At 41.6% G+C, this 23,920-nt stretch overlaps 2 protein-coding genes across 2 annotated transcripts; one reads left to right on the plus strand and one right to left on the minus strand.

The window, feature by feature from the left end:
• Positions 1–384: 384 nt before the first annotated feature.
• Positions 385–1,518, minus strand: ora5 (olfactory receptor class A related 5; the record flags this gene model as incomplete). Its single annotated transcript, XM_080046607.1, has 1 exon — positions 385–1,518. One exon carries the CDS (start codon positions 1,516–1,518, stop codon positions 385–387), a length of 1,134 nt encoding a protein of 377 aa, XP_079902733.1.
• Positions 1,519–2,727: 1,209 nt separating this feature from the next.
• On the plus strand, positions 2,728–15,823 carry LOC307264899 (palmitoyltransferase ZDHHC8B-like). The gene is made up of 10 exons (XM_080046444.1): positions 2,728–3,048; positions 11,160–11,281; positions 11,391–11,548; positions 12,033–12,205; positions 12,819–12,921; positions 13,041–13,132; positions 13,247–13,376; positions 13,511–13,613; positions 13,837–13,949; positions 14,062–15,823. The coding sequence occupies exons 1-10, from the start codon at positions 2,945–2,947 to the stop codon at positions 15,421–15,423; spliced, it is 2,460 nt and encodes an 819-aa protein (XP_079902570.1). The 5' UTR covers positions 2,728–2,944; the 3' UTR covers positions 15,424–15,823.
• Positions 15,824–23,920: the final 8,097 nt, after the last annotated feature.

A 23,920-nucleotide genomic window follows, 5' to 3' on the forward strand; every position in this document is an offset into this window, starting at 1 on the left:
ATGTCTGACCAAAACCAATCAATTGCGTTTCCTTTTTTGCTTGAGAAACAACTTAAATGATTGTTTATCAAAGTAGTCCAAAGAAAAACCTTGAATTGTAACATATGAAGAGATTATCTCAATAGAGGAGCCACGTGTACATCCCATACATCCCCATCTCTTCTTAAGTTTCTTGTGTGATCAATGCATGCTGTTTTTTTAAACATTTTTAAAAAAAAGGGAAAAATAGAGACAAATGAGTTTACAAAACTCAGAAGCCAGACGCCTTTGAGTTTGCTTGATGATCAGAGAAATGGAACAGAGAGGATGGGAGACACATTTTCCTAAACCAGCTATCGAGGCTATAGGAGTCAAAACGGGAAGTAAAGTAGCCTACACACATTTCTATCTCTTGCATGAGCAATAAAGCTTTTTCACTCCGTGCAGGAATATGTAGGGGATAATGCATGTGTAGGAGGCTGCGATATAGCTGGCCACCTCCACCACCATTGACGAGGTGTGGATGTTGTTGGTGATGCGCAGGAGCAGATGAGTCAGCCAGCAGACCAGGAACACGCTGGCCACGGCCACTACACTTTTGGCCGCCCTGACCTGAGAGCTAGAGCTCAGGCCGGCCTTAGCCGGCATCTGGCTGAGCCGTGAAAGATGCGCTGGAGCTCCAAGTTCACTGTCTGTGTTTGGTACGTTATTGAGAGGGGAGTTGGAGCTGTGTCCTGACAGCCCTCCATTTGGACAGGAAGAAGAAGCATGCACGCCTGTATGAATGTGGGTTGGGGATGCAGGATCTTTGGAACCTGTTGAGGGGCCTGGTCTAGAAACAGTGCTGACTGCAGAATCACCATTTCTGGTTTCATCCTTGACCATCTCCTTGGCGGCGTCAGAGTTGTGACTCCGTATGCGCCTCTGGTTTTTGAGCAGAGTGACGACAATCTGGACACTGGCAAAAACGATCCCAGATAAGGGAAGAGCGTTGGCCAGGGTTAAATAAAAGATCTCGTAGGTTTGCCTGGCCAGTGCATTGGGGAAGACTTCTAAACAGTCTTCCTCACCCTTGCTTGCCCCCTCCACCTTGACAAAAAAAAAGTGCGGGATGCTGAAGACCACGGCCACCGTCCAGCTGCCGGCCAGCAGACAGCCCACCAGACACAGGCTGTCCAGCTGAACCGGGGCACCACCCCGTTTCAGGGAGCCCACCAGCTTCTGGTGCCAGTAGACGCTGATGAAGAAGGTGGTGTAGATGCTGCTGGTCTGGGAGAGGTCGGCGCAAAAGTGAAACACGGCGCAGAAGGTCTCCCCCAGGAACCAACGTCCATAGAAATCGGCTATGGTGTCGGGCAGGTCCACCAGACAGTTGGTGATGAGGTTGGACACGGCAAGGTTGATGAAAAGGATCTCGTTGGTGCGGATACCAGATTTGTGCCTGGGCAGCGAGCGCACAGCCAGCCAGTTGTTTCCCAGAATGCCCACTAGAAACATGAGCCCCCTGATGATGGATTCGATCAGCTCTTCCGCATCCATCATCTCACAAGTTCGGGTGACTCAATATTCACTATATGAAAGAGAGTCGACTGGTCTCAGTTTTTCTAAACAGGCTTGTAAGTGTGAGATGCTTTGGTCTTTGGACATTTATAGTGGGAGGGTAAGAAGCCCAGCCCAATCACACACACCGTAGAGTTCAAACCACATCTGACCATTTTTCTTTTCCATCAAGGAGCCTTCATCATGTAATCCCACTGAGATGGAGGTCCCCCAAAGGAGCGTAGGATCTTCGAAGGAGAATGCCACCCATTTTATCATTTCACTATTGTTATTCCTGTGCTATAGTGCAGCTCACTTCATGTTATCTTGCCAAATCTGGCAAAACAGAGTAGAGCACTCATTGTTCCACTGACCTATTTCCAGTTTTGTTTTAATTCTCACATGCAAATTGGATCCTTGCATCATTTTTTACACCCCAATGGCAAGACGCGTTTTGTAAATTTCTCCAATTAATTTAATCTTTAGAAATACACAAGCAATGACTAAACTGCACACTGTCTGTATTCTCTGAATCAGAACATGATGGCATTGATCCTTTAAGTTCAAGAATGTCCATTTTCTTATTCCTATCTAAAATGCAGTTGTAAGTAGGGCATCATTAATGTTGTTAATCCATCAATACATGTCTATTAAACCTGTATGCCGTTGTATAAGTCTCAACGTCATTGTAGAGGAGGATGAGCCCTCAATGATCTCTCGTGTAAAAATAAAGGATAAATAAAAAGTTATGAACAGCTTTTCTGGGGAATGCTTGTCAAATCACTTTTTGTCATAATCAGTGAATATCTCCTCACCTGGGCCCATGTTTACTGCAGTTAACAGAGCCTAGGCTGTGTATCAACACTGTATTTATCTATGGACAGGTAGCGGATTGTGGGGAGATTTTCACAAATGTTGACCATTCTCCAGTGACTCCACCTTTACCCAGTAAATAAATGTTGAATGTTATTAGGCTATAGGCCTACTAGCCTATTAATAACAATAGGCATGGCTGACCATTTTCATGGAATGGCATGAACTAGCGTGATATTCTCTTGCAGATAAATAAGCTGTCCACAGACCATAGCTCGGGTCTCAGTGTAGTAGAGTTCCACGTCATTGACGGATGAAAGCTCCACCTTTGGGATGAACCGGAGGCGGCATCTGTGCGCCGCTGGCCGCCGGCGCAGACGGGACGGGAAGCAGCACAGAGCAGTGCCGCCGCGGGCTGTTGGCTTTCAGGCTGTTTTTTCTTCTTTATTTTCTTTCTTTTTTTCGTCTTCCCCTTTTGACTATGATTGTCGTTCTCCGTCGTTGTCGGTTTGACGAAGGGCTTTGTTCGAGAACCTACTGTACGCGAACAAACAGGTCCTCGCGCGGTGCTTTCAGTCAGTGATGAAACTCTGATGAGTGCGGAGAGGACAGGATGCCCGTCAGCGGCGCCGACTCACTGAAACCCAGCGCCTTCATCCCGGTGTGCACGGCCGCCTGCCTCCTGGTCGGCTCTACCTCCTTGTTCTTCGTCTTCACGTAAGTGCACCCAGACCCAGGAATATGAAAAGTTGGTGACTTGGTGTATCCCACATAGGCTACATGCTTTCATCCATCCATCCATCCATCCATCCATCCATCTTTATCCACCATGCATCAGGTATTCTTTAGTTCAAATAGCCCATGTTACTATACATTGTTTAAAACGTTAAGCATTATCTTCATTTCGTCGTTGTCTTAAAGCTGAATATTGAATGTAGGCTGATTCTAAAAAATTTATCTTGACCAGTATTTTTTTAAACAAATGCACAAAATGAGCAACATTTTTCCTCCATCCTCCTCCACTAACTTCACTGTTGGTAGTCCCACCAGGGTTGGCTAACATCTGACCTGGTTGGGCAACAGTGTGGGCTCCTCCTGGGTGCCTTCCCAGACTCAGAGCGCCCAGTGAACTCGGAGTAAGCACAGTTTTAGGGGGATACACCACCCACAATCAACATGTATCAAGTGTCATCATTATAACCCACATGTGTCATAAATGCAGCTGAAGATCTGAGCTGAGCTGGGAGTTTTAATACTCATGGTTGACAGTGTTGGTATAGTTAATTTTAGCCTTGCCTGGTTTTGACCTATTTGTGAGGAAAAGACAGTACTCGTGGGAGGTGGAAAAGACTCCGTTCAAGCTAACACTGACACACATTGGACAAAAATACATAATAATATAATAATACCCTTGAATAAATCCAATTTAAATGGGAACTAAATGTTTGTCAGCTTATTGTATATATTTCAAAGCCTGTAACGCAAAAAGAAGCCAAAATAATCAGACTCATGTCACATATTAAAGAACCCTAATTTCAATATGAACCCCCCACACCAGATAACCACAACTGATTAAAGGCACCTCATCAGCTCTATTCGAGTATACTGATTACTGACCCTTGACACCAGTACATCTACATCTGTCCTAGTTTCTCCTGTAGGCTATACATCTGCGGCGCACCGTTTCCACTGGAATCTGACACCAGATTGGGAGTATAGGGATTAGGTTTTTCTTTTGCCAATGCCATGTGATCCCCCCCATCTGGAAAAAATTGACTGGGATGTTGGAACCCTGATTTGAATTCACGATCAGGAGATATTTACTTTTCCCCGGAGTGACACTTATACGCTATAAATTACATGAATTTAGTAGTTTTAGTTGGAGGAAGATCTTTTTCCGCACATGACTTCATCAGTTTTCCCTTTTTATTTTTATTTTTTTAGTGAAATGAGTCTAGAATTAATGATAAAAGCACACATACTGTATGAGCCTTTGTTTGTTTGTTTAGTTGATTATACCAAAGAGTAATTTAAGTGAAATTATGTTAAATGTTTAGTTGATTATACTCCATTACCCCAGTGCTTTGTCATCTTTGGGTTTGTTTGCACAGATGTGGTTGTAAGAACCAGATGTATTGATGTATATTATATTGTTTTTTGATAGGCTATACAAATTTCCTAAATTGATTTGACAGTTGGAATTATTTCAATCCAGCTGGAGCCTTCTCCACGCCGTAATACAAACATATGCAGCAATCAAATTCACCCTGTCTATTTGACAGCTGTGTAACTGCTGAAGTCATGAGGGTTTTGGGGATGCAGAGACATGCTCGTGGGCCAGAGAAGGCGGAGAAGAAGCCTAATGTACTTTCTGTGGGAGAGAAAAAAATCAATGGCCTTCTGACGTGATAGATTGAAAAGAGACCTCTTAATTGGAACCAACTGCGTTGCTAAACCAGCAAAACCAGGACAGGGCAAGTGATGAATCTGCTTCTTGTGGGATGAAGGTTGCATTTGTTTGATTTGAAATGACCTCACGACCTACATTTGCTTTATTTAATTACACAATCCAGAATACTATGGTTTAAAATGTCAAAATAATCCCACAATGAGTATAGGGTTGGTAGCAGTTGAAAAACAGTACTGTAGTCCCCGTCTGTGCAGTTTAACGTGTATTGTGTGTGTGAGTGTTACATACCCTAATGTTTAACCCTATCTGGAGGTGCAGTAGAACTAAAGGCAGTTGATATCATTAGAAAGTTGGAATTCCTTTCTTGCAGGAGAAAATAGGCCAACAATGTGACAAGTCTTACCTTATCGACCGGCAGTAAATGTCACGGTGTTCTGATTTGGGCTATAACTTCTTTAATATCTTGTGTAGCTGCCAAGTCATCAGCTGCAGCTGGAATGACTCCCTTCTTCCAAAAGTAGAGATAGACAGGTGGCACCCTCTAGTCTGTTCGGCACTACCTTCATAACACTGAGTCGCTTGTCATCTCCCATAACCTCACACTGGCCTTTAGCCTGGATGCTGTGAATCATGGGAGCATATGTGGATGCCATCCAGTCAGGCCATGTGTCCCTTTGTTTTGTCACTTTTATATTGAGGAATACTTTTACCAACAGATTTAATTCTAAATCCTGTATATATAATTCTAAACCCTGTATATATATATATATATATATATATATATATATATATATATATATATATACTGTATATATATATATATATATATATATATATATATATATATATATATATATATTATATTTATTAGTAGTAATAGTAACATGCTCCCATATAATTGTAATTCCACTGTTAATGTTGGTTGAGTAAGAATACGACCTTTCGAATTGTGGGGGCTGCTTTTGTCTTCCTCCCCCTCATATAATATGTCGGTCGCTGGTTTCCTGCTTTTGTTCCTCCGACCCTGAAACATTGTTTGGGTTTGGTGCTTAAGGTTTTTTTGGATTGTACTCGGGCAGGTCCCCTACGCCCAACAAAGGCTACAGATATCAGAAAGCACCAAGATTTTTTTTAAATTTCACTTATGATTCATTCTTCCCAGACTCAGAATATGTTGCTTATCCACTGAGTAGACTGTGTTCGGAATACTGAAGTATATTGAAACTAGAAAAAAGGCTCCAATTTCTAAAGGCAAAGTGCTATCGCTTGTGCTGAAAATTGAAGGTGCAAAAAGACTGCTGTTTTTAGCAGCAATTTTTAGCAGTGTTTGCATGTAAAATATTGTATGACAATTGCAATATGTTACCTTAAAGTGACACTAAGCTCACAAATAGCAATTACAATATGCTTAATGCTTTTATGTAAGAAATGTATGCACAGGTAGAGAAGTGTCATTGAGTCACTGAACTGTCACAGTAATGCTATAGTGATTCTACAATATTTGTTTGAAGTTGGCTATTACTGGTTTGAATCCTACTTAAAGGACAGAGACTACTATGTGTCAATAGGCAATTTCACATCTGAGCGGACACATATTGAATGCGGGGTCCCCCAAGGTTCCATTCTTGGGCCTCTTCTGTTTAACATCTACATGCTCCCACTAGCTCAGATTATGAATAAGAACAAATTATGCTACCATAATTATGCAGACGACACACAAATTTACATAACCATATCACCAGGAGACTACAGTCCGATACAAGCACTGAGTAAGTGCATTGAACAAATCAATGATTGGATGTGCCAAAATTTCCTTCAATTGAACAGCGACAAAACTGAAGTAATTGTCTTTGGTGCCAAAGATGAACAATTAAAAGTCAGCGCACAGCTTACATCTGTTATGCTAGAAACCACACACCAAGCCAGAAATCTTGGTGTTGTCATAGACTCCGACTTGAATTTCAAGAAACACATTAAATCAATTAATAAGTCAGCATACTACCACCTTAAAAACACATCAAGAATTAAAGGACTTATGTCTCAGCAAGATTTAGAAAAACTTGTCCATGCATTTATCTTTAGTAGACTTGACTACTGTAACAGTGTCCTTGCAGGCCTTCCAAAAAAATCTATCAGACAGCTTCAGCTAATTCAGAACGCTGCTGCTCGAGTCCTCACTAGGACCAAAAAAGTGGATCACATTACCCCAGTTCTGAGGTCTTTACACTGGCTTCCTGTCACTCAAAGAATTGATTTCAAAATACTGATGTTGGTTTATAAAGCACAAATGGTTTAGCGCCAAAATACATTACTGATCTGCTGATACGTTATGAACCGTCCAGAGCCCTTAGGTCGTCTGGGACAGGTTTACTTACAGTCCCAAGAGTTAGGACTAAACGAGGAGAAGCAGCTTTTAGTTTTTATGCACCAAATATCTGGAACAAACTCCCAGAAAACTTGAGGTCTGCTGCAACTCCCAGTTCTTTTAAATCGAGTCTGAAGACTTTTCTGTTTCCATTTTAACCTGTACTTTTTATTTTATTTAAATGTTTTACTTCTTTTCATTCGCTTTTAAATGTCTTCTAATGTGTTTTATGTATTTTAATCTTGCCCCTGTAAAGCACTTTGAGTGGCCTTGTGTTTGAATTGTGCTATATAAATAAACTTGCCCTTGCCCTTGCCCTTGCCCTATTATATTACCCTCCATTAGATACTGGTCATACCAGAATAAGTAAGGCTGTTGTAACCAAATCCCTTAGTTTATTGAACAGAGCAATGATGCATTTTATTACTCATAAATTCAACTCTGTATTTGCAAGATGGAGGCATTGTGATTTGTTCATTCAAAAGTGACATATTTGAAGTGTTAAGCAATACAATGAGCTGAGTTGAGCAAACGGTGTAATGCTGAAATACATGGAAATGCTGTTGAATTAATAATATTTTAAGTACAGAAAGAAACATATTTTATATTGCTGCTGAGTCTCTTCGCTTTGCTAGCTTGCCTTTAAAAAAAATAAAAAGTCCAGTCATTGAAATCTGTATATATATTTATATAATAAATGGCCTTTATTGTTATTCGATAGTGCACACTAGTGAGAACTGGAGCGGTGAAGTCTGGATGACACCCAAGTCAAAGATCACGTGAAAAAAGCCCACCACACAACGTGCTATGTTGAGATGTATTCTCCTGTCTGTGGAGATGTATTTGCTACCAGAAGATAAGTGTCTTGAAACCTGACAGATTACACGGCTGTGATGTCATTCATCTAACTGTGACCATATTTCACAAAAGGGGCCCTGGCTGTGAGCAGCAGTGAACTTGCCGCTCGATCAACTGCGCGGCGTCTGCTGTGCCACTGACCCACTGCGGGGATGAGGGCAGTGTGCAGATTGCCGAGCAGCTTACTCTTCTGTGTGATTTAATACAGCTCTGCCCGGGCTGTTTCATTAGGTGGGGCTTGTCTCTACCACGCCGCCGTGTAATGAACTGTCTCTCTCTCACCCCGCGGTCCAGATGGTCCCAGGACTGACCATGGAGGCTCCACGTAAATGCAGAGGTGCCCACATTGTAATCTGGTCCACAAGAAATCAGTCAGATGTTTGATCTGCATCCATCCATCCATCCATCCATCCATCCATCCATCCATCCATCCATCCATCCATCCATCCATCCATCCATCCATCCATCCATCCATCCATCCATCCATCCATCCATCCATCCATCCATCCATCCATCCATCCATACATCCATCCATCCATACATCCATCAAATCCATCCAGCCATCCTTCTTTATCTAACTGAAAAGAAAAAAGAGGAATGACATTCTTATTTGACGTGATTCTGGAGAATGCTTGTCGTCAAAATCAGTGAATATATCCTCACGATCTGCTACCTGTGGGTACTGCGTATGTCCACTGAAAATAAGATCCAATGTTAATTCACAGCCTAGGGGCTCTGTAAACCTGCTTTCGCAAGCTAAGGTGGCCCCCTTTGTTTTACATACCCTTTGTTTTCATACCCATTTACAGAGACTAGGCTGTGAATTAACACCAGATGTTTTCAGCGCACACACATTATGGACAGGTAGCAGATCATGAGGAGATAATCACCGATTTTGAATTAAAGTTATTTTCCACAACAAACTTTCTCCAGAAACAGTAAAATGAATAGATAAATAAGTAATGAAAACCATTTTGTATAAGATGTACTGTTGTAATTTACCATCTTGAGTTACACAGCTTAATGTAACTGATCCGCTATGACCATCTAAGCACATGCCAAACATGCCAGTATTTAGTGCATACATATCCTTTATAGCCGCCTAAAGTATAAGGGGGGATCATATTATATCTTTTCTTAAGGTTCTCATAATTGTATTACCCCAAATCAAATCTACAAAGACGTTTCTATTCTAAATCCAGTGTTTTTTCCTCATAATCTGTTTTAAAAGAGGTTGTCCTTCTACAGGTGTACACGACCAGGAGTTAATCAATAGATGGATTAATCTCACGGTATATGCCGTATTATATGCGTAGTGGCGTGCTGTATGATATATGTGTATGAGAATTTGACAGCACGCTCTGTCCGTATATCTAAAGTGAGGAGTACACCATGCACCGGACTGGCAGAAATGGTCTCTAATCCAGAGTTTATAATCCAGGGATTACTGGGTTTGCAGCTGGCATGGCATCAGCAGTCATTTCTCTGAGGGGGTAAGAACCCCTCCCCCACAGCCTTAAAACCAGCCGGGGGGTTTGGGGATTGGAGCTGCATTGGAATATAGTGCATCATTTAGGCGGATGACTCCTCATATTTAAGACTTCAATACTTTGTGCTTAATCGCTCATACACGTTCACATTGGACTTTTCCCATAAAGTCATACTCAACCTGTCACAGTTGAATAGATCATTGAGAGCTGACCCTCATTTACAATGACATCCAAGTCATCTATGGGAAAGAAAATATTACCTGTTTTTCTTGTCCTGAAACTGGTTTATACTATTTCCATTCAACAGTCCTAGAAGTTCTTTCCACCTATACTGATTACGCACCAAACAAACAAAAACGTTTGATTCTTCAAAAATTCCCATGCATGTATATACAGTATGTAGGTTAAACATGTGATGCTCAATCAAACACAGTTAACATAATCCAGTGAATCTCTTCCTCTGTCTATCGGTGTAACCTGATTACACCGCCCCTCCCTCTAATCTCAAACAGTGGAGAGATACAATCATACTCCCATTCAGTACAATTCAACACACACACACACGCACGCACGCACGCGCGCGCGCACACACACACACACAATCAGTGGGAGAGAAAAGGGATGGTTCTTGAAGAAGGCAACACATATGCAGACATATGTTATACCTTAAATCCTTTCATGAATGAAGAAGAAACTAAAAACATTCCTGCCAGAGTACACAATGACATTTTAAAATGTCTTGTTTTTTCTCCACCCAACAATCCCAAACCAAAACATATTTTACAGTTTTTTCAGTTTACAATGTAATAAAACAACAAAAAAGCAACAAATCCTATCATTTGGGATTAGTTTTAAAGACGAAATAAAGCGTTTCACCTCTACATGAACTTGGCCATCCTGTCCAAACATGATCAATCTCTGAAAGCCTTTTTTGCTGTTCTAAACAAAACAGTAATGTGACAGCCCAGCACCTGAAGTTTGCGTCGCCAGACTGTAATCATAAATTGTCAGGTTTCACCTTAAGTGCCGATCTTTTGTCATTTTGCAAAATTTGTGAATTTGTATTCCAGAGTCTTTTGAGAGTCATGTGTCAAGTTGAAAATTAATTGTCAGCATTTAATAAAAAATAAAATAAATGCTCATCAGGGAAACATTCCATTATAAGCTGGTTCAAGGTTCTTAAACGGAGGATTTGCAATCTTTTGTCTGTTTTACATTCATTGTTGCTTTAATGTTTTTGGCTGTTGGACGGTTTGAAAAAGTGGCATTGGGATCAAGGAACTTGTGATCTATCACAATTTTCTGACATGTTCTAGGTCTAATGTCTTTGATTGAAATAAATAATCAACACATTCTTCTGTTATGGAAATCAAACTCCTTCAAGAGCACAGACCTGCTTTATTTTGTAACAGAGATACAGTGTCTTTCCATTACTGCAGTTTGCAGACCCTCTCTGCCTGGAGAGACCTTGTCTTTTAATCCCTTGTTGTGGGCACTGGTGAACACCCACTAATGCATGCTCATATTTCACTGTACATTTTTTTTATAAACTTTTGGCATCCACTGCTCCCATCAGAATAAAATAGATCGTAGATGTGGGTTGAACCATAGATAGTATATTAAAGGGTTGAACTCAGCCTCATTGGAATGGTTTCTGCACCAATTTGCTATGAATCAGTGACAATTGTTTTCTTTGTATATTTAGATGCCCGTGGCTGGCTGTCACCATCTGCCCTGCTGTGCCACCATGCTGCGGCACCCTCTTCCTTTTTGTGCTGGCCAACTTCACCATGGCAACCTTTATGGATGCTGGTGTGCTCCCAGTGGGTTAGTAATCAAAGTTTATTTTTTATTTTTTTTAATGTCTACAGTATGAGAGATCATGTTTAAAAAAAAGAAGCTATTTATGCTATATACTGTATACGTCGTTTTACAGCAAATGAGGACGAGGACAAGGATGATGAGTTCCGTGCTCCGCTGTACAGGAACGTGGACGTGAAGGGTGTCCAAGTGCGGATGAAGTGGTGTGCTTCATGTCACTTCTACAGGCCCCCTCGCTGCTCCCACTGCAGCGTCTGCGATCACTGTGTGGAGGTTAGTGCGCGGATGGGTTTTAAAGAAGTGAGAAGAAGAGCCACAGTCAGTGATATTGTCATTTTTTAGTAGGAAAAACTACACACAGGCAAGGGTGTAAAATTGGGGGGGGGGGGGGGGGGGTCAAGGCATGGATGGAAAGATCAAGGAAGCAAAAGCGAGTGTAGCAGTGTGTGTGAATAGGGAAAGTCAATAAAAGAGGATTTCTGCAGAGCGAATGATGGAGAGAGTGTGATGAAGGGAGAGAGAGAGAGATCTCATTAATCAGGTTAATCCTTTTGTCGGATCCTTTGTAGCCGCAGTTTGAAAAAAAAGGGTTCAGGCAGACAGTATTAAACAAAGTGTGTTTAGAACGCACATTGGATTTTTTCTATTACACAATGGACGGATGCTTCCTTATACTGTAGAATCTGCGACATATCTTTTTTATTTCTGGCTCTGGTTAATTTGAATTGTCTTCCCCCACCAATCCTCCTCCCCTCAGGACTTTGACCATCACTGCCCCTGGGTGAACAACTGCATTGGGAGGCGAAACTACCGCTACTTCTTCCTGTTTCTGTTGTCTCTGGCGGTACACATGATCAACGTTTTCACCTTTGGCCTCATATACGTGCTGCACCATAAGGACGAATTATGGAAGCTGCACTGCACCATCACGTATCCTTATGCCAAGTAATAGCCTATGTGCGTGCTTATAAATCTGTGCATTTATTTCTATGTTTTGACATGTATCAAAGTACATATGGTCAAAACTGTATTCAAATACACATTTCGACTTAGTACTTGTGCTTTACTTTAGTATCTCCATTTTATGCTTCTTAATACAATACGTCTACTCCAATACAACTCAAGTCTTGTGAGCCCAGCCTCTTCTCGTGTGAGCCTCCCATCAGGTTCTCTCAGGCAGATCAGTCAGTGGACTTTCTCCAATCTACGTGGGGAGGAGCTTGGTCAAAAAATTATCGGGCCAATCAGGACCCTCGTTCTAACCTAAAGTTCATCCCCTTAAGTGGAAGGCAATTTCTGATTGGTTCGTGTAGTCGCCAATCTAGCCCAGTGAGCGCAGCCATATCTCACAAGCTTATTCGTCTATCTGTACAGTACAGCATTAAGATATTATTTTCTTCTAAAATAAGGGTTTGAATGCAGGACTTTAACTTGTAGGTGAGTAGTTTTATAGGAGTGATTTTAGTAATTTAGTGAAGGTTCTGGATACTAATTCAACCACTGATTAAAGTTTTGTCAGTTTTCTTTAATAGTATATGCACAGTTTGGTGGTTATCAGTATATCAGGGCTGTTTCTCATCCCGGTCCTTGGTCTCACCGGATTCCACCTGTACCTGGTGTCCAGAGGACGCACGACCAATGAACAAGTCAGTTTTATTTTTCACAATATTAAACTACTGTCAAGAGCAGTGGTAATGTTTTCAATTTGTTATTTTACAAGTGATGATATATGCATTGATTTGTTGTTTTCTTTACGATTACTCAGGTAACTGGAAAGTTTCAAGGAGGGGTGAATCCTTTCACGCGAGGTTGCTGTAACAACTTGGAGTATCTGATTTGCAGTCCCTTCTCCCCAAAGTAAGAGACATTCATTCAACTTCATCTTCAGCTTTTTTTTCCGTTGCTGTTGTTGTTGCAAGAAAGCCTCATAACTTCAGCAGCTGATGCCCTGTTTGGTCATGTGACCCCCAGGTACACAGCGAGGCCCCCTAAGAAAACAGTAATCCATGTTCAGCCACCGTTCCTGAGACCGGAGATTGACAGGCAGATGTCGATGAAAGTCGGGGACAACGGAATACATCGTCTGGATGTCCAAAATAAAGTACAAATTTAAAAGATGACAAGCCATGGTCAAATCACACGTATACTCTCACACATCATTTTAGCATTGTGACCTCGGTTGTCAAGGGATTCAATCTGTCATGATTCTCTGTTTATTCTTTTCCCTCCTGTCAGCGAACCTCAGCCGGAGCTGTCGAGCTGTCAGACATCAAACAGCTGAACAATCCACCGGCACTGCCACCGAAACCACTGAAAAGCCAACTCGCTGCAATGGATGGTACTGCAGGCTGACATATTCACTGTGATAATCAGACCCAGCACTGAAGCCATATTTTTACAGCATACTTGTATACCGATATATTAAAGAGACACTTTAAGTAGTCCCACAAATACGAAAAACGTGGTTTATATCGCCAGCCCTATCCCGTGAAAAGGCTCCTTAATACTGTCTTTTCTGAGTAAGACCCCAAATTAATCACAAACTGTTTTTGTTCTTTCAGAGATGACGCGCCACACCAAAACCATCATTCCTGTATCCATTCCCACTGTGCCACAGCTACGGCCCGTCCTGGAAGCCATATCCAGGGGCTCGTCACCCATTCCTCTGGAGCAGGTGCTTTCTCAGTCTGATATTAATCTCTTTAGCCTCAACATCCAAAGTCTTGGTGTTGTTCTTTGTCTGATACACATTCTTGTCCATTTTTTTTATGTTGTGTTGTTTATAGTACCTGAAGACAACCGAGAAGCAGGGGAACAACAACAAATGCCCTACGCCTAAAGAAAGCCCTGGGAGAGGCAGCCAGCCAGTCGGCCCACCTGTCCAGACCAACAGCATCTCCGGCTCTCTGCAACTCAACTCTCTGACGCTCAACTCCCGTTCGCTGTCACTCAAACACGCCAATCGCCACGGCAGCAAATCCCAGCTGCCTTCCATGCAAGGCGACGGTTTGGGACCCAAACCCCCAGGTATCTTCTCCTCTTCCAGTCTGCTGGCTAACCACCACAGCAGCAGTAGCAGCAGCAGCCTCTCCTACGATAACCTTATCCACCCGCCGGACCCTCACTTTGTGTCTCAGAGAGGGGCTGCTCCAGTCGGCTACCCCCCTCACTTCATGGCTCTTGGCGGGGATGGGACAGTGGTGCAGCAGCAGAAGCGGGCCTCTCCTCACTCCTACAGCCCAGTGTTTATGGGCGTCGTCACCAGACAGTCTCCTCAGCCTCGAGACACCTCGCCGTCTCTGCTGGGCCTCACCTCCAGGGATCCCTCTCCTTCCTACCAAGGTTTCATTCAAAGAGAGCCCTCTCCGGGTTTCCAGGGGCTGATGAGAGACCTAGCGTCCCAAAGCGTGACATCATCGCGGGACGTCCCCCCTCAGGCAGCAGGTGTTGTGGCGATGCGGGATCACGTGACCTCCAGAGAAAGCCTCAGAGAAAGCCTTCGCGATCTCGGTCCGCAGGCGCTGCTGACCAATCAGAAGTCTTCAGCTACTGCTGCCGGGCTGTCACGCTACGACAACTTCTCCAAAACCATCATGACGTCCATCCACGAGCGACAGGTGATGGAGGAGAGGGAGAGGATGCTGCGTCTCCAAGCCCGGTCCCAGGCCTTCTACGGCCCGGACATGTCCATCTATGACATCCCCAGTAGGAGGAGTCTGCCTCCGCCGCAAGACAACAACAACATGCGAGCGGCGGGCTCCAGAGGGCCCACTCCGCCCGCCTACGGCTCCAGGGAGTTCCTGATGAGTACGGGCATCCTGGGTTACGGCATGAGGACCTCGCCACTCTCCAGCTCCTCCACGTCGTCTCTGACCAGAGGCCCCAAGACGTCCAGCTCGCCCCTGCAGAGCGGCAGCAGCAGCAGCCTGCAAAGCAAAGGCATGTCCACGTCTCCGGCCTACTGCCCCGCCCCTGACAGACAGACTCAACCCCTCCCTTCCTCTGCTACGGCCACTCTGCCCCGTCTACCCTCCACTTCCACTTCCTCCTCCGCTCCCTCGTACGCCACCTACGCCAACGCCAAGCGATCCTCGCTCACATACTCCACCGAGGGGAAGGACTCAGTCACCCTGGGAGGACTGAAATGATAAACTCAACAACAAAACATAGCATACTCTATGTGTCTGATGGTGTGACTGTGAATGAATCATCTATGCAGTGCTAGTCTCAGTCTTCACAGCTCCAAACTAATTTGTAAATAAGAGGCCATTTGGGACTTTTCCTGCGTGTGTGACAAACACACAGACAGCGAGGAATAAATGTTGATTCTTGTTCTGTGCAAAGTCATGTAAATCTGAAAGAAAACGCTGAATCTCAGGATAGTTGTGCCTCCTCTTACAAAACAGAGCGAGCTCGATAGACTCAGTGGAAGTAGAAGGGCTATGTGAAGAGTATACGGACTAACCTTTTATCTGTTTGTATGTGTTTTGATATTGCTTTTGTGAAACGATGTAACACCACATCATCTGTGTGATGCAAACAACCCAATTTAATAGGATTTTGTAGTTGTTTATATGAATAAACTTATTTTGTAATTTTCATTTCTGCCTTTCAAGTTTGTTTTCCACTAAATGTCTGTCAATAAGAGCACCTGCACAGGACTAAAACAAATCTAAAAATGGCATGTTACTGTTATATTACTGTGTTATCAACCACGCTTTAAAGATAATATACTTGCTCTTTCTTTTCCAAGTCACAATATCATTTTTTTGCTCATAACTCAACACATAATGGATATAGAGCCAAAATGCAATTAAACATGTTAACTGCTACTGCGCATAAATGCACAATTTTTTCTAGCAGTGATCATAGTACTGCTGGAGAAAAAAAATGAAATTATGACACGTTATGGGCTGTTTAATGAAATATAGCACTGCAGTAGAGTGATTCACTGGCTCTGCAATGCCAGGTTTCGGCATTTTTTTTTCTGTGAATGGCGCCCTCTAGTGAACAGCTTCAGAAGTTGGTTCTGTGTCAGTAAGTCACACCCAGCAGATGATGCTGTTGTGTGTCTAATGCCAGTACACAGCAGGTTGCTGAAGTCAGTGGCTTACAGGTAATGAGGAAATATCAGAGGGGGCTCTGGAGTCAGTGGAGTGTGCCCTATTTTCCAAAAGGTCCATTTTACATAGTTCTTTATTAGGTGGTTCTGCCTTTCCCCATTTAAAGTGGAGAAAAAAGTATGCGTGTGAGGTGGTTTTTCATGTGTTAGAGGTGTCAGATGATGAATTTATGTGAAAGATTTTCCATTTTAGTTTCGCTGACAGCTTCAAGGTGGTCCTTCAGTCTCAAGACAGGCGCTTAAGGGATCCAGAGTTTTTGTTGCAGAATCGACGATGACGGATTTGTATTTAGGCAATACACAACAAGACTTGACACTTTGAGGTGGGACCTTTTTATGTGAGTTATTGTCGCACTTGACCTTATTACAGGTGGAGATGCAGATATGACAGCAAGGAAGTTTGAAAAGTCCCCCAAATGATTTAAACTGTTGGCAGGAGTTTTACAACACAGTGCAGAATAACTGACATATCTCTCCCCGGACCGGTACATTCAGTGGGATGCAAACCAAACGTCTCACTCGCACAGGCTTAGTTAAAAGACCTGACACAACATCAAAGGATGCAGAGCGTGAACAGAGAAGAATCCTCCCAGAGTGCCACGGTACAACTAGTGAAGTGTAAACAACATTGTTCAGCAGTCGTCGGGGCGGTAGCTAAAGAAATTCTAACAAGATTGTAGATTATGTCGCACGGTCTTTTCATTCAATATGATTGGGAAAAAAATGACAGAATGGAATTGGAGACGAGAAAAACACGAAGAAGATATTAGGGTCGTTAAGGCATCATTAGAACCCAAAAGGGGACGTGAGCAAGCTGCAAATTTAAGTCATTGACACTCTCCTGAGAATTATCTGGATCTAGAGCCTAAAAACCTTTTTGAAATTATGTTTTATGTTAATTTTCTTAGTGCTCTGTCCACACGAAAACAGTGTTTTGAAGGAACTTTCCCACAATGGTCCATACATCGTATAACAATGCCTTAGTGTTTTAGATCATACAGGGAAAACTTAGCTTTTGCAAAACGATTACATAAGCCAGCAGGTTCAACGGATGTGTGGCTGTAAAGTAAAAACAAACTCAAACTTTTTATTAAGCAATTGATAATTTAGTCTTTGGCCTGACACACTGCACTGCTATTGTCAGCAACCTGTGTTCATGTTAATGTCAGATTATGGTAAAAATCATCAAGTACTAATTCGGAGTGCTGGGCTGTCAGTCAAATCTTTTTACTATTCAGGGCTCACATGCACATGCTTGACATCCACATTTATTTGTATTGTGGAAATGAATTTTCATCAGGATTGACATTTGGATGCTCTCCCTCTGTTGTTCGCTGACCCCCCCCCCCCCCCTCCCCCTCCAGTGCACGGTCAGCCACAGTGCAGTTGTAATTCATTTAGCATTGGGAAACATTGAACATATCTTCAATATTCAACCGCAATCACATGAAGCCATTTCTATTTGCAGTCAAAAGAAAACTGTCAGCTGGCTGGAGGGATGTGCTGATGTCTCTGTTTGATCAAAAGCAACTGGCAGACTGAACCCCTGCACTGGACTGAGACACAATGTAAACAAACAGAGGTGTTTTGTAATCAGCTTGATTGAGGAACACCACACCAGCATCTAAATGAACCAAAGGGACATTTGAAGGTAAGTTTAAAGAGACTTTGATATTCTGCAATTGACCAGGCGACTAGCTAACTACTATGCAAACTCCACTAGCAGTGCACTTTTCTCGTTGAAGGTCTAGCTCAGTGGGACTGGGACTTTATTATAACAAGGTCTGTGATTAAGTAGTTGTCATCATGACGTCACATAGTATCAAATTTTCGTACTTACATAAAAAAACGAAAAACAAATCAAATTCTCGTTTTTTTGGGTGCACTGGCCCTTTAAACCCACCTATAACATAACAAAGAAGCTACATTCTTAATAAACTTATCCTTTATCATTACCTTAAAAGTAATTCATAATGTGTGTATTCCTTGATAGTAATATTGATATAGCCAAAGTGGTTGTGACTTCACACATTAAACCTAATAATGACAATAAATACAACATAATACCATTGCTTACCGTTTAATCATCTTCACTTTTTTCTTCCTCTGGACCACACATTGCTCTTCCTTGTCATGGTTCTGCTTGCATCCCGATTCAAGATTTTACGACAAACAAACAGAGAAATGAAAAAAGGACAGAATAATCTTACAATTTAATCTAAGGATTATGGACTCATGATAACCATCTTGACATGAGTTTATTTTATTCTCATCACTCTCCAAGTTGATAAAAATATTTTGTGATACTTCTTGAGATTCTGCAGACTGACCTACATTCATGCTGCTGACTCTAGTCAGCGGGTGCTGCTCTCTCTCTCTCTCTCTCTCTCTCTCTCTCTCTCTCTCTCTCTCACTCTCTTTCTCTCAGCTCATTGATATGCCCGATCATCAGAGGCATCGCTGAACTGGCTGATTGTCATTTTCAGCTGCAGTGGCACTGATGCATTTCATTTCCCCTCTGGGCTCTCTATGTTGGAGTGATTAAGCACTTGCTGCAGTGACACTTGACAGAGAGGAGTTGGATTGATAGCACCCCGGCTTGTTTTTCTGGCAGAGGGGGGCATATTTTATAACTATTAATTATTAAAATTATTTATTAAAGGTATGTGCTTCAGGAGAACTCATTTTCTATATGGGTGATTCTGACTCACAGCCATCGCTGTCTCCTATAGCTCACCAAGGGGATGCAGCAAGTAAAAGGTCCATGTGAAAGTCAGGACGTCAGGTGATGCTTTGTCATTTATAGTCTGAGGGCAAACTCTCAATCTGACTGGATCCTTTCCAGAAGCAGAGAGAGAAGAGCTTGCTTCCCCAATTTCAGGTCGTTCACCTTCTGCAAAATAGAACAGTTTTGTCTGCGCTTCACTTAAATATTTAGATCATGTAGCCCACTGTATGTTTGAATATGAAAACCAAATGTGACCTTTCTCTCTTGGAAGCCAAATTGCTGACCTTTTCTGGTATTTCCAGGGTCGTTATGGGTCTCTGTGTGGCGGGAGAGCGCCGCATGAAATACAAGCAGCAATTCAACGCTGCTGCTGGCACCCATCTCCCATTTCATTCACTCCTCATAGATGTTTCGTCTCTGCGTTTAATTGAATTAGCCTCAACTGCCCGTGCCAGGGAACAGAGCAGAGGTGGGCAGCGCGGGGGGTTTAATTAGGACAAAAATCTTGCACTGGCTGTCCTGAGTCCACAGGAAAAAAGGTTGTGAAATGCCCCGCTGAGCATCCCAGACTGTGTGGGTATTTCATTGCAATTAATACGGTACTGTAATGTAATCTGTCTTTTTTTCTGGGTGGGTGTTAATCCACAGATATTGTGTGTTTACCCCGCACGTCACCCGCTTTATTCATCCCAGTGTGTTTAGGTTAAGGGCATTAATAATAGCATTCATCTTTATCCCATGGTGGAGGCACAGTTTTACTATCCAGTTACTGTGTTGATGACAAAGAGCTTCATCAGCTGTAATAGTGCAAACAAAAACAGCATTGCCACTCAAAGCTGAGGTGTGTGCTTGCAGAAATGTATGCCTGTTTTGCACTTTCCAATTCATGTATCCTTGAAATCCCTGGAAGGGTTGAACTCTTTCAAGTGCACAAAACAATGAACTAAAGGAGAAAAAAAACACACAGCTGCACCAATTGTCAAAACTCTCGTTTTTCCACTAACCAAAAAACTCCTGCTATCACAAAGATTTAAAAAGATCCTTTACAACATTGACATTTCTACACATAGGTCCTCCTCATTGGATCAACAGCATCGATCTCCATCTTAGGACCAAGGTTGATAACAAGAGAGGCTTTTCTATTCTGGACTGTTAACCTTACAGACAATGCAGTCCCTGAGCCAAAGCACATATCAGAGAGATGGAAAATAACTCATGGCCATGTGAGTCACACTTGCTGTCATCAGCAACTGAAGAAGGACAGTTGATGTGTAGCCTACATTTTTTTTGGCTCAATTGAAACCTTCCTTTTTGGTTGTTTGTTTTTTGTGTAATGCATCAGTACAGTAAGATAAAGAGGAACAGGAAGGAGAGAGATCCACTAGCTAAGCAGAAAACTAAGAAGGATACATGAGGTTATTTCTGCTCTTCTCCCTCAGCTACACATTTTTATTACAAAGGCTATTAATACAGTGCGTGGATCAAGTTTGCTTAATATCTTCTACCTGTGTCACATATACTTTTGTTATACAAACAAAACAAATGATTGAGGTTCTGGTGTTATGGTGTGAAATGTGTACCTGGTATGTTTTAAGACTACTGAAAGCCCTTCAAGAGAAAGTCTCAGTGACCATAAAGCCAAGATGAATAATAATTTTCATCCTATGGGGAGTCCTGTCCTTCCCTGTCCCAGTACAAGGGTACACTAGGGTACACTAGGCAGTTTAATGGGGAATGAAAATCATGTGGCTTGTTTTCAGCTTGTCTTTCCATTCTTGAAAGCGCCATATCTCATGAACGCTTTGAGGGATATTCTTCGAACTTTGCTAACATGTCCACTCTAAGTCAAGGATGAACTGACTACATTTTGGAGATCAAAGGTCAAGGCCACTGTCACCTTGCATATTGTGAGCGCAATATCTCAAGAACATTTATGAGGGATTTTATTCAAAGTTTGCACAAATAACGACTGACTCAAAGATGAACTGAATACATTTTGGTGGTCAAAGATATTACAAAATGTGGACAGGGGACGGTGTGGTGTTGTATAGCCTACACATGTTGAAGGAAATGGTTAAAGTTTAATGACATGCATATTCGGTGGCTGACCCAATGGAGAATTGGTCCCAGAGAAATTTGGGGTTTAAATCCAGCAGGGCCACTTAATATAGATGGACTGAGTAATGTGTTCACTTTGGGTGGGGGGGTTACCACAGGCTTATGCCTAGAAGATCAAAGTGAGTCAGTCCAAATGACAGAGGCTGAAGGCAAGACTCGCTGACACACCGGATGTAGGTGCATCAGGTGGACACTGACTTTGTGTGAAAGCAGCTCTCAGTGTCGAACAACCAGTGAGGCAGTTTCTCTAGTCAGCCTCAAGTCCTTGAAAGAAAAACAGCAGTGCTTTAGCCTGGCTCAACGTTTCTTTGTGTGCAGTCTATTGGAAAAGAGGAGCATGCATGCCAGGTGGTATCAGATAAACTTTTGCAGCTCGAAGGACCAAGGAGGTTCAATGAATGGAACATTAATTTTGGCTCGCAGATCGATACAGCTGACATTTTGTAACATTAAGTCTAATAAACTCAGAGTCATTTCCACAAATTTACACCCCGAGGAAATATCAATAAATCCAGTATAATTCATTTTAAGCATTAAAAGTCTCATATATCACCAGTGACACTTTCAGCTCTCGCACAAAGGTGTCATCTCTCTCCTGCTGTCTCATACTGACTTCCTGTCACCTTACTGGGTTTCTGTTTAATTTTCAATTGTGTTGATGTTGACCCACCCATGCAAAGCAAATTCAGATTTAAACTGCAAAATGTAAATTTTCTAAATTACTGTCAGAAGTGATGGGGCATTCTCCATCAATCTGTATCCTACATGCTGTGACTCACAGTGACCATGGTGGTCTTATCTGAAAAAACAAAACTGCTAAAAAACTAAAGAAGGCCTACTTCAAGGGATGATATGGGGGGAAAAAAGACAGATTTAAGATTGTATGAATTACTTTTATTACATTTACATCAGCTTCAGTTGTATTTTGTGTTCAGTGCTTATTTGCTTATGTGAGCACGCTAACAGGCTAAAGGGACAGATGGTAGTGAACACAGTTAACATCAGCATGTTAACATTGTCATTGTGATCGTGTTGGCATGCTGACATTAGCATTTAGCTCAAAGCACCGCCATGCCTTAGTGCCTAACAGAGCCGTCATAGGTCTCTAAGTCTTGTTTTAGTTAGGTCTTTTACAGAGTGTAACAGCCATGGAAGATTTCAATGGTAGCAATTTGATTTGAGTGCAGATCAGAAAATGCAGTGTCAAATGCTTGCTTGCTGGCTAATACCAATGCCTTTAATTTGCAATGGATATCTAAATGAAGTCCTCTCCTAAAAATACACATTCAGATAGAATCTATCTGAATGATAGATATATTGCTAGCATGCTAGATACTGTAGATAGATAGATAGATCAACTGATGCCCTATTTGCAAGAATGTGGCCCGTTACCGACATTTACAATGAGTTGTTGGGACCAATTAAAAAAAACAAAAAAAAAACATAAATATTGTGACATAAATCATGACAGACTGTTTACAAAGATTTGCAGCATCAAATTGAAAGCTTTATATTCTATGCGAATAATAATTACTGTAATATATAACTATTATAATATACCTTTATACAATTACAAATGTACATCAAGTAGAACAGATTTGTGCGCATCCCTAAGCCTAGACTCGTGTTTATACACACCACTGTATAGGATGTTAGATACTGTGGAAACAAGCACATGAGAATATGGATGGATGGATGGATAGATAGATAGATAGATAGATAGATAGATAGATAGATAGATAGATAGATAGATAGATAGATAGATAGATAGATAGATAGATAGATAGATAGATAGATAGATAGATAGATAGATAGATAGATAGATAGATAGATAGATAGATAGATAGATATAGATAGATAGATAGATAGATAGATAGATAGATAGATATAGATAGATAGATAGATAGATAGATAGATAGATAGATAGATAGATAGATAGATAGATAGATAGATAGATAGATAGATAGATAGATAGATAGATAGATAGATAGATAGATAGATAGATAGATATAGATAGATAGATAGATAGATAGATAGATAGATAGATAGATAGATAGATATTGGACATTTTGTTTTTTACATTAAGCGTAGTAAAAAATAAATCCTTTATCAAAATATCAAACAGTTAAAATTAAAATAGTGTGATGAGCTGCTCTAGTGTCTACCAGTGACCTAAAACCATTTAAACACTTCATGCTCTTGATGGGTAACTTTGGAGTGAGTGTAGAGATGAAACAGTGGGAGAGCAGTGATGAGCAGAAATCATTTCTGGAACCAATGGATCATTTTTCTCATGTCACTTCATTTTCATTATGTGAAAATGTGTTGTTTCATGGATGTCTCTTGAATCGGAGATTTTTCTTCATTTAAAGGAGATGTGTCAATTTCCTCAAAATTCATTCTGAGGTAGCTTTTTGCTTATTAGCTATTAATTTGTGCATGTCTGAAACAACAAATAACCCAAAGTTCTCTTTGAAGGTGTTACTTCACTGGCTTCTCTTGCTGAACTGATGGTGTATATTCTGAATTACATTATCAAGAAAGTATCATATAATAAAATATATCACCAACAAAGGATTTTGAATACATGAGTTGAAAATTAAATAATGCTGTCTGGCAAAGGTGTTAGGTTCAAAAATGACAAACTGTAATCTAATGGCAAAGTTTGGACAACGTA

This window comes from Ammodytes marinus (genome assembly GCF_949987685.1).
Source record: "Ammodytes marinus genome assembly, chromosome: 18".
Lineage (NCBI taxonomy): Eukaryota > Metazoa > Chordata > Actinopteri > Uranoscopiformes > Ammodytidae > Ammodytes > Ammodytes marinus.